The sequence below is a fragment of the Mytilus californianus genome, unplaced genomic scaffold (genome assembly GCF_021869535.1).
Source record: "Mytilus californianus isolate M0D057914Y unplaced genomic scaffold, xbMytCali1.0.p SCAF_3, whole genome shotgun sequence".
Lineage (NCBI taxonomy): Eukaryota > Metazoa > Mollusca > Bivalvia > Mytilida > Mytilidae > Mytilus > Mytilus californianus.
The window spans coordinates 97,296,290-97,307,913 of NW_026262679.1; the positions used below are offsets into that span (position 1 = coordinate 97,296,290).

Genomic DNA, 11,624 nt, shown 5'->3' on the forward strand with positions numbered 1-11,624 from the left:
TTGAAAATAAAGCCAACATGAAAATAACTTCATATACAGTAAATGAAAACAATTACCAAAACCATGTCATTTTTCAATCTAACTAATTTCCATGGTTTAGTTTATCATACTATATTTGTGCAAGTTATTTTTATGTGTGTATATAAAAGTGTATATATATCTGTATATATCTTCTAATGTTAACACTACTTTCCAGTTGGTTTTCATGTATCTCTTTCCATTTTGTAACTATTATAAAGACGGCAAAACTCTTTTTTCTACAGAAGGATAATTTTTTGAAGTACCTCTTTGATCTGAAATCCTAAATTAGTCACTCCCTCACCCCAGACTGTTTTCTGATATATGTTATTCACTCTCCCTATCATTCCAATCTATAATACAGAAAAATAATACAAAACACATTTTCAAAAAAGGAAAGTGAAATAATTACAGAATAAAATTTACAAAAAAAGGGGAATTGTTTAAAAAAAAAATCAGATTAACTAAGCTGTTTGTTCATGTATGAATAAATGATCTGGGTTGAAAACTGTAGGAGTTGATTACACAAAAGTGATATTCTTTTGTATCTTTTTTTCTATAAAATGAGTTGATATGTCTGGAAAATAAGAAAACTTCCAAAAAATCCATTATAGCAGATGCACAACTTTCTATGTGTGCAAAGTTTTGTGAAGTTAAGGGATCTGGATTGAAACCTGTGGGAGTTGATTACACCTTAAAGGTACCCACTTTCCCTGTTTACATGCCTGATCAACATCATCATACTATGAGTGTGTGTTGTGCCCGTCTCCTGTGATGAACATAAAAATCTGTCAGATATTCAATTTTTCTAGGATTCAAGCAGTATCCAAGGATTATTTTACAACTTTCTATGTGTGCAAAGTTTTGTGAAGTTAAGGGATCTGGATTGAAACCTGTAGGAGTTGATTACACCTTAAAGGTACCCACTTTCCCTGTTTACATGCCTGATCAACATCACCATACTATGAGTGTTTGTTGTGCCTGTCTCCTGTGATGAACATAAAAATCTGTCAGATATTCAATTTTTCTAGGATTCAAGCTGTATCCAAGGATCATTTTACAGAAATCAAGGACTATTTCATTGTAATTTCATTAATTGACAGGAAGACAGCAGCCTAAGTCTACGGACTGACATAAATCTGAAAAATTAAAACTGACTCAATATTTGCATGACAATGCATATTTCAACATTAAGATCAATACATACAAGATATTCTCCAGTAACTCTCTTATCACTACGTCCAATCTCTTTGAAGAAGTAATAGTCAGCTACTGCAAGCAGTCCACACATGGTGTGTGATCCAACATGTGGATAAGTTTGTCTTTTCTTTCTTACATGACCTGGAAAAAATAAAACTTTAGTGTGAGATTTACTACAACTTCAAAAATGTAAACCGGTTTTAATTGATTGATTGGTGGTTGCTTTACGCCATTTCAGCACAAAAAGGCTATACTGCAGCAAGATCAGGGATTGGACCTTTGCATTCATATATTAGTCTCAGTGAACAATTTGTGATCTTACAAATGCTCATTGCATACCACATTATCACAACACACTAAAGTTAAAGTATCTATACAGCTGGATACACAAACTGCACAACAACATGGAAACTAAACTACCCTTAGTTTATTTATTTTGTATTTACATTGTATCATAGGTCAAATTTATTTGTTCAGTGTATGTTCAATGGTGTTAATATGTCCTTTGATTGAGTTAAGCTATTTCAGTTGATATTTTATAGTGTGTCTTTCTATGTTGTGATGTTACACTATTGTTTCAGAAAAAGGGTGAAGGTTTGGTACCATTAAAACGTTTAAACCCGCTGCATTTGTTTGCACCTGTCCTAAGTCAGGAATCTGATGTTCAGTAGTTGTCGTTTGTTGATGTGGTTCATAAGTGTTTCTCGTTTCTTATATAGATTAGACCGTTGGTTTTCCCGTTTGAATGGTTTAACACTAGTAATTTTTGGGGCCCTTTATAGCTTACTGTTCGGTTTGAGCCAAGGCTCTGTGTTGAAGACCGTACTGTGACCTATAATGGTTTACTTTTATAAATTTTGACTTGGATGGAGAGTTGTCTCATTGGCACTCATACCACATCTTCTTACATCTATATCTAACTTTTGTAATACTGCTAAATAATGACAAACTAAAATAAACTGCTTCGCTGAGCGCAGCTGGATACGCCCGCAGAGGTCCAACCCTGAACAGTTGGGGCAAAAATGGACACAATATTCAAGCTTGATACAGGTCTGAATTTGGATTGATATTAAATATTTGACATATTATAGGTTTCTGAATAAATGTAGTCAAAAATAAAAGATTTCTTGCTGTTGTGCAATACACTGTGCTGTTGCGCAATACTTAGTAAATCTGTTGTCAGACTATAAACAAATAAAGTTCAATTAATTCTCAATGTCATATTAGAAATTTATGAAAATGTAAAGGGAACTTACATCAATAGATATAAACAATTCACCAAAGTTTCATGAGAATTGCTGACAGCATTTTTGAGTTATTGTCCGAAAACTGGAAAATCCCCCCTTTTTTAATGAATAAAACCCCATAACTCAGAAATGTAAGATGTAAAATTCAAAAAAATTCTAAAGGGAGCTTACATCAATAGATATAAACAATTCACCAAAGTTTCATAAGAACTGTTGAAAGCATTTTTGAGTTTTTGTCTGAAAACTGGAAAATCCCCCTTTTTTATGAATAAAACCCTGTAACTGGGAAACGTAAAATCTAAAATTTATAAAAATCAACAGGGAGCTCATGTCAATAGATATAAACAATTCACCACAATTTCTTGCAAGTTGGTGAAAGCATTCTTGAGTTATTGTCCGAAAACTGGACATTCCCCCTTTTTTTAATGAATAAAACCCCATAACTCGGAAACGTAAAATCTAAAATTTATAAAAAACGAAAGGTAGCTCACGTCAATGGATATAAACAATTCACCAAAGTTTTATGCAAATTGGTTAAAGCGTTTTTGAGTAAATGTCCGACATGTTGACGACGGACGGACAGACGGACGGACGGACAGACGGACAGACGGACAGCGGTATACCATAATACGTCCCGTAAACGGGCGTATAAAAAATTATGAAATAACAAAATGACTACTGTTTCAAAGCAAATGATATTCAACATGTTCAAATTTATGGTATTCTAAATCATATAAATAATGACTTTCTTTATCAACATGCATTCACTTTAAGGAAATAACCTCTTGTGATATATGTAAAAATACAGGATCTCAACTAAGGAACACTCAAGAAACGACATACATTTACAATATAAACTGGTCAATACTTGTTTTCAGAATTCCTTATAAAATTTCAAAAACTTTATATTGTGGATGCTTGTTTTTATTCAAAATGCACTCTCATACTCACACGTTAAAATTCTTTAACATCCCTAACTTGCCAAAAAAATCTATTTAAAGTATATACATACTTTTCCAGTGTGGCAAGGTCACATTGGATACATACTGTCAGACAGTTATTATTAAACCATACCTTTATCATCATTGTAAAACAATTTGATATCATCTTCCAGGTCTTCAGTTTGATCCTCTCTCAGATCCATAAGGTCAGACATTTATTATTAAACCATACCTTTATCATTATTGTAAAACAATTTGATATCATCTTCCAGTTCTTCAGTTTGATCCTCTCTCAGATCCATAAGGTCAGACATTTATTATTAAACCATACCTTAATCATTATTGTAAAACAATTTGATATCATATTCCAGTTCTTCAGTTTGATCCTCTCTCAGATCCATAAGGTCAGACATTTATTATTAAACCATACCTTTATCATCATTGTAAAACAATTTGATATCATCTTCCAGGTCTTCAGTTTGATCCTCTCTCAGATCCATAAGGTCAGACATTTATTATTAAACCATACCTTTATCATTATTGTAAAACAATTTGATATCATCTTCCAGTTCTTCAGTTTGATCCTCTCTCAGATCCATAAGGTCAGACAGTTATTATTAAACCATACCTTTATCATTATTGTAAAACAATTTGATATCATCTATCAGTTCTTCAGTTTGATCCTCTCTCAGATCCATAAGGTCAGACAGTTATTATTAAACCATACCTTTATCATCATTGTAAAACAATTTGATATCATCTTCCAGTTCTTCAGTTTGATCCTCTCTCAGATCCTTCATCTCACAAAAACTTTCTCTAAAAACAAAGACAAATATATAACAATAAATCATATCTTGGGAATCTCTGTTGAAATATTAATGAATTATACCTATAACATTTAAATAATTTTATTTATACAAAAATGATTGATTCTATTTTAATACAATTAAAAAAATAACTTGAATAAGGTAAACATGTTTTTTCTGTCTACACAGCAAAAATGGTTTGAAAAAAATACAATTAGCAAAGCACTATGACAGTTTATGAGTAAGATTTCAAAATCTGGAATTTTTTTATAGAATCATGATACAGTATAATAGTATATATTGTCTTTAAGAGGACACATTATAATCTTGAAAGTCTTGATACCTTTTTCCAGCAGTATAGTCCTCTGGCTTCCATTTAAGGTCTGTATGTCTGTAGACAATCATTGAATGATTATCAGACTCTGGAATATGTCTCCATGATGGCTGAAAAAAATATAATTATATAAATCCTTCCTGTTAAAAAAAAACTTATAAAAACCAAATTTATCCCTAGGACAATTCTAAAGACTTTCATGCATTCAACAAATGACTATAAAACTTTGGTTCACAACTGCTCAAACTCTTTATTATTCTCTATTTTTTATGTATCCCACATATATCAGGATCTCTTAATTGGTTTTTCAATCATAAATGGTGACATTGTGTCTTCCACATTTTCCAGTTTAAGTCTATTACCTCTATGTAAATGGTTAAGTCTATTACCTCTATGTAAATGGTTAAGTCTATTACCGCTATGTAAATGGTTAAGTCTATTACCTCTATGTAAATGGTATCATCAGGACTTCTTATGGTTGCATGTAAATCATTCCTCTCCCAATGTAACTGAACTTCTGACTGTGAATCACCTGAAAAATCAGTTATCAGATCGGCACAAAGCTTGATAAAAAACCTAACAAAAAGACAATTAACGCAAAGCATATAGCTTGTTATAATTATCCCTTCCTAATAGGACACTGTGCAGAACACTGTGCACAAGTACATTCAGAAGTTTGACCTTTTTCTGAGTCAAAACAATTTTTAGAAATCAGAAAAGCAATATAGTTATTGTTCAATTTATTTTTGTCCTTGTTTCTCATAAAATATTTGCTGACAAAATTTATTCCTCTTCAGAAATAGATGAATAGAAAAGATTACAAGGAACATTTTTAATGCCACTGGATACGATGGATATGCACTATACATTGTACCTCTTATGTCATACACAGGTAACAGTTCTAAACTGCAGTCAACTTAATTTCAATTTTGAAATTTCTTTTTATTTCATTTTATCAGTCGACATATTTTGAGAAAATACTAGTCTAAGATTGATTAAAAATATATTGTTTCTAGACAATATCTACCACAAGAATTACACAAGTTATCCCTAATGTAAGCTAATCCATGCTTGTTTTCTTTTAGGAAAACAAGTCAAAAGTCAATAAAATGCTCCGCTGGGCGCAGCTTGATACGACTGCAGAGGTCGAACCCTGAATAGTTGGGGCAAGTATGGACACAACATTCAAGCTTGATACAGCACTGAATTTGGATTGTGATTAAATATTTGACACAGCATAGATTTCTGACACAGAATGAATGTGGTCTAAGAACTTAAAAAATTTTAATTTACCTATTCAAACCTATCATTATTATTTGCTTTTATATATAAATCAGAAATAACAAATTTAAATTGGAAATATTAAAGAAAAAAATTTTTTGAACCCCCTTATGATTCATCACTCCCAAACTCAATCCCAGCCTTCCCTTTGTGGTATGGTACCTTGCAGTACAATTTCAGAGAGATCCGTACACTTGAACACAAGTTATTGTCTGGAAACTAGAAAAATGCTTCTTTTTGGCCCCTTTTTGGCCCCAAATTCCTAAACGTTTAGGGCAATTACCCCCAAACTCAAACTCAGCTTTCCCTTTGTGATATGGAACCTTGTAGTACAATTTCAGAAAGATCCATACACTTACACACAAGTTATTGTCCTGAAACTAGAAAAATGCTTGTTTTTTTGCCCCTTTTGGCCCCTAATTCCTACAATTTTGAGGCAATTACCCCCAAAATCAATCTCAGCCTTCCCTTTGTGGTATGGTACCTTGCAGTACAATTTCAGAGAGATCAGTACACTTGAACACAAGTTTTTGTCTGGAAACTAGAAAAATGCTTATTTTTGGCCCCTTTTTCCTAAACGTTTTGGGCAATTACCCCCAAACTCATATCCAGCTTTCCCTTTGTGATATGGAACCTTGTAGTACAATTTCAGAAAGATCCATACACTTACACACAAGTTATTGTCATGAAACTAGAAAAATGCTTGTTTTTTGCCCCTTTTTTGGCCCCTAATTCCTAAATTTTTAGGCAATTACCCCCAAAATCAATCCCAGCATTCCCTTTGTGATATGGAACCTTGTTGTACAATGTCAGAGAGATCCATACACTAACACACAAGTTATGTCTGGAAGTTACAAAAATGCTTATTTTTGGCCCCCAATTCCTTAACTGTTGGTACCATAACCCCCAAAATCAATCCCAACCTTCCTTTTGTGGTATTGAACCTTATGATAAAATTTCATAGAGATCCATTCACTTAAACTTAAGTTAGAGGGCGAAAACCAATGTGTCTTCGGAAGACGACGCCAATGTCATACCAATATACGACCGCAAAAATAAAAATTGAACTGTTTTCATTGGGCATGTTGGGTACCAGCATGACATCTTTAACTCACCCTTCAAGGTACCAGTATAAAAATTTCCAGTATCAATATCAAATGGTCTCTCCACTCCATGACTGCCTACCACAGTTGCCTTGAAATCATCAGACACAACTTTAGTTTGCTTCACATACAAATGAAAATTTCTGAAAAAAAAACCACCTGGTTTCACAATAGGGATAAATATGTTCATCATTTGAACACAGTACAATCAAATTTACAAAATAACTATGTTTGATTTCATTCCCTTTTTGAACTTTTTGTAAAGTTGCAGAGTGTTTGGGTATTACTTTATATGTTTATAGCTTTATGATTTAAAAATTTTGAATAAGGTATGTTGACTATAATCATGATAATGAAGCACCTCACTGTAACTCTAATATATTATTTCTCATTTTGTCCTGTCAGGCCTTTTATAGCTGACTATTAAGTAATGGGTCTTTGTTGAAGGCTATAAGGTGACCTTAAGATGCTTGCATTCATGTTATTTGGATTCTATCGAAAGTTATCTCATTGACAATCATACAATATCTCCTTATTTTCATGTATAATTCTTATGTGTAAGTATATCAAAGTTGAACTTTCCATCTAATGTCAGTGTTATTTTAATACAGATAGGATATAATTGTTTTAACCACTTTTGATTCAAATTAGCCCTTAATTGGCCTATTGAATTTCAATATTTTTCATCACATTTGTCAGATACCACTTTCCTCTGTATAATTTTCTACAACTGTGAAAACATTAATACAAAATGTTTTTTTTTAGTAAATGAGAAAAAAATGTTCACATATTTTAGATTCATTAATAAAGTGTATATTAATGGACACCATTTATTGTGGATTGAGAAAAAAAATGCACTTTCATAGATACTTAATTCAAAGGATTAGATGAATCTGCATACTAGTCCAGAGTAAATTTTATTCTATTGAACCAAGGATTTATCTTGATTAAACTCATAAATTGGTGGTTCAGGTTAACCATACACTAAAATAACAAATCCTCAGAATGTATAACATATGTACAAAACCATATGTTTGTTGACATCTTATACGCTCAGGTATTTCACATCCAAACTTTTATAGTAATATTCTTTACAAAGCACAACAATGTCAGCATTCACCTCAAAAGCTAACCAAACCTTTAAACAGACTTATTCAGAAGGGATATAGTTACAATACTGTTGTCAGGCCATTAAAGATGGCATATTTTGGTATTAATATTGATTCACTCATAGGGTCTTTGCATCGGAAATAAACACATTTATTCTTAAACCAGTTGTTGGCATGATACGGGTTATGTTCTTCTCATATATTTTATGATGGCATGATACTAAACCCTAACGGGAGGGATTGTACTTGATTTTCATATGATGAAGACATAATCTTTCAATAAGTTTAATTGAGGTTTGGAGCTGGTATGTCAGTAACTCAACTGCTAGTAGTCCTTTGTTAATTTATGTATCATTGCCATTTTGCTTAATTTCTTTTGTTACCTATTCATACATCGGACTCAGACTTCTTTTAAACTGAGTCTTACTGTGCGTATTGCTGTGTGTTTGTTTTTTCTACATTGGCTAGAGGTATAGGGGAAGGGTTGAGATCTCACTAAACATGTTTAACCCGGTTGCATTTTTGCATCTGTCCCAAGTCAGGAGCCTCTGGCCATTGTTAGACTTGTATGATTTTTAATTTTAATTCATTTATATGTTTTGGAGTTAAGTATGAAGTCCATTTTCACTGAACTAGTACTCATTTTTGTTTAGGGGCCAGCTGAAGCCCGCCTCTGGGTGCGGGATTTTCTCGCTGTGTTGAAGACCCATTGGTGGCCTTCGGCTGTTTTCTGCTCTTTGGTTGGGTTGTTGTCTCTTTGACACACTTCCCATTTCCATTCTCAATTTTATTGTACCTTCCTAAAGATGAGAACCAAATTTCATGCAGGTGAGAACTTGGATGTGGATCCACACTTCGTCTTACACGCCTGTTTATATCAACTGTCTTCAGGGTCTCAAAATAGTCCAAATTACTTGATATATCAGCTGAAAAATTATTCAAATATACTATTATCATGATAATTGGTAACTGCACGAATTTTGATTTGTAGTAATGTCCTGTGATTTCATAAGTATTTTTGTTAATATATATATTTTGTTTTAAACTTTTTCTTCAACAGCAAGTAAAATTTGACCTTAATTATAATTCTTTATTACAAAACACTTAAAAAGTCATATCATTTACTGAAAATTATTTGATTTTGCATGAATTGGTAGCTTCTTAATATACAAGATTTGAAGTAAATGTTCATGGACTTTTTTACAATTTTGATACATGATGCAAATCTCTAAATATAATATTGGTGGTTGAAATTCATTAATCATAAAGTTTCTTTGCCAGTAACTTATTTTACAATTGTCAGTGCAAGACTGTAAGATTTCTATGAGAAAAAAGCAGAGATCATATTTGGTGAACTTGTTCAAAAGATTTATTCTTCTAAATAAACAATTAGGGAAAGTCCCTAATCCCAATTTGAAAATAAATACTTTTGGTATGATATTTTCCAATAAAATGCCATGAATATTATATATATTCCAATTTACAAATTCCAAATAACATGAAATTCTTCTGTATATATATAATTCTGAGTCACATGTTTTATATTATATACCAGTACTTCACTATTTAACTTAAACTGGACTATTCAGAATTTGGCTGGAGTTACTTTTCCGCACAATTTTGAATATTGAAAAGGACATGCTGTGATGATATGTGGGTTACATTAAATAACAGTCAGGAGATTGAAAATATCATGATAAATTGATAATTATTTTTACACCATTATTAGCATACTGCTTTTGTAATTGTTTGTTAAATTATGACAAAAATGAGATTTTTTTCAAATTCTTAATGATTCTGTTGAGAAAAACATTTGGGAAAGTATTAAGCAGTTTCTGATCTTTTATCACACAAAAAATAGTATCAAGGGTCAATTTTTTATACCACCCCTATGAGCCGAATTGACTATACTGGGTGACGATTTGACCAAATGCTAATTTAACCAGGTGCCAAAGTGACTAGAATTTATTTATGTTATTACATATAACACTGTGTACATGTACATGTACATGTATAGTAAGTATAAAATAACACAGAAATTGGTGCTATGGTAAATCTTCTACCAAAACCAAGAAAGAACATGTACAGATGTCTATGGCCAATCTTTCTTTCCAAGGACCATCAGGGATTGGAACAATTTACCAATATCAATATCATTGGCCAACACATCAGAGGGATTCAGGGCTGCCCTAAAGCATGTTCTGAAATGAATTAGACAACACCAAGTTGTACATAATAATAATTGTTAAATATTGTGAACATTTTTAAATATTACATATAAGTTGCCAAGAGAGAACTTTCAGTGTTGGCCAACACTGCGCAAAGTTTTCACATGGAACAAATCACGTTTAGTTTGAAACCGGTTCCTTACCAAATTCTAGTCACTTCAGCACCGGGTTAAATTGGCACTCGGAATAGTCAATTCAGCATGTAGTAAAATCGGCACCCATGTTAAGTATATTAAATATTTATATATATATTCAGTATTTTATGCAAAAAGATGAAAGGTAAATAGGGAATGAATTGCCAGAATTATTGTTTATTATCAAGTTCTTTTTGTTTCTGTATGCAGGTATGTATTTTTATCGGTCAACTTTATGTGCATTCGATATTTGTGCATGTTATAACCAGTTGATATTAATGAAAGGGACTCATAGTTTGCCCTTGATCATGTTTATTGCTTCTAATTTTTTCATGATTTAACAATGGCTTGAATTATGGCTTTACTGTTTTTTATTTAAGTTTTTGAAGAAAAAACATCAAAAACTATCTGTATAGAGTTAAAACAACAAACATATTAATCATTTAATTGATATAGGTTATTAATTAATTAAAGAAAACAAAACAAATCAAAACATCAGTCTCAGAATGTTAAAAAACCATCAAACAATATCAATTATTTACCTATGACTATGTATTCTAACTGCTTGTTAACATAAGATGATTTTTAACAATGTACTGAACAAAATAAAATCCAACCCCTAATTTTTTTATTTTTTTTTGTGCCGCATTGACAAACTTAATGCCAAAATGACTTTAAATATAGGTGCCAAATGGTGCTGATATATAATATAACCAGGTGCTGATTTGACTTGTACCCTTCCTTTCCAGGAAGAAGAAGGAAACATTTGTGAAAGCAAGGAATTGTATAGTACTACTTGGTTGTGGGGGAAAGGGGGGATCTCCTCCCCCTTTGCCTTTGGAGATTTGGAAAGTTGACATACAATGTACATGCAATATAAGATAAGATAAGATAAGATATTTTATTTCCAATTATGGGCCCCAAAGGGCATAAACATTACAACATCAATAATTTTTTTCATAATACAATACAAACAATGAGATAAAAAAAAAAAAAAAGTTAAACGAGAACTATTTAAGTTCTTAAAGAATATATATATGCCATAATAATTTAATGGTCATGGAACTATTTTTCTGAAAAACCTTGTCTAAGAGTTGGAAATTACAATTATGCAATTTTTATATATTCAATAATTACCTCCAATTGAAAAAATACAAAAAGAAGAAATAAGGATAACCGAAAGTAGTTTTTCCATCATTGCCTATTTATCTGGTACCTTGTAC

General features: G+C 31.8%; 1 protein-coding gene across 1 annotated transcript in view; it reads right to left on the reverse strand.

Annotated features, from left to right (window-relative positions):
- Positions 1 to 11,615, reverse strand: part of LOC127733323 (ADAM 17-like protease) — a 53,617-nt gene extending 42,002 nt beyond the window's left edge. Inside the window, exons 1-8 of the mRNA XM_052242703.1 lie at positions 11,539 to 11,615; positions 8,836 to 8,965; positions 6,943 to 7,073; positions 4,990 to 5,078; positions 4,556 to 4,656; positions 4,134 to 4,222; positions 1,226 to 1,359; positions 285 to 371 (exon numbers count right to left, since the gene is read on the reverse strand). Coding sequence (XP_052098663.1) covers positions 285 to 371; positions 1,226 to 1,359; positions 4,134 to 4,222; positions 4,556 to 4,656; positions 4,990 to 5,078; positions 6,943 to 7,073; positions 8,836 to 8,965; positions 11,539 to 11,599 — 822 coding nt within the window. The 5' untranslated portion in view covers positions 11,600 to 11,615. The remainder of the gene's footprint in view (positions 1 to 284; positions 372 to 1,225; positions 1,360 to 4,133; positions 4,223 to 4,555; positions 4,657 to 4,989; positions 5,079 to 6,942; positions 7,074 to 8,835; positions 8,966 to 11,538) is intronic.
- Between the last annotated feature and the right edge of the window lie 9 nt (positions 11,616 to 11,624).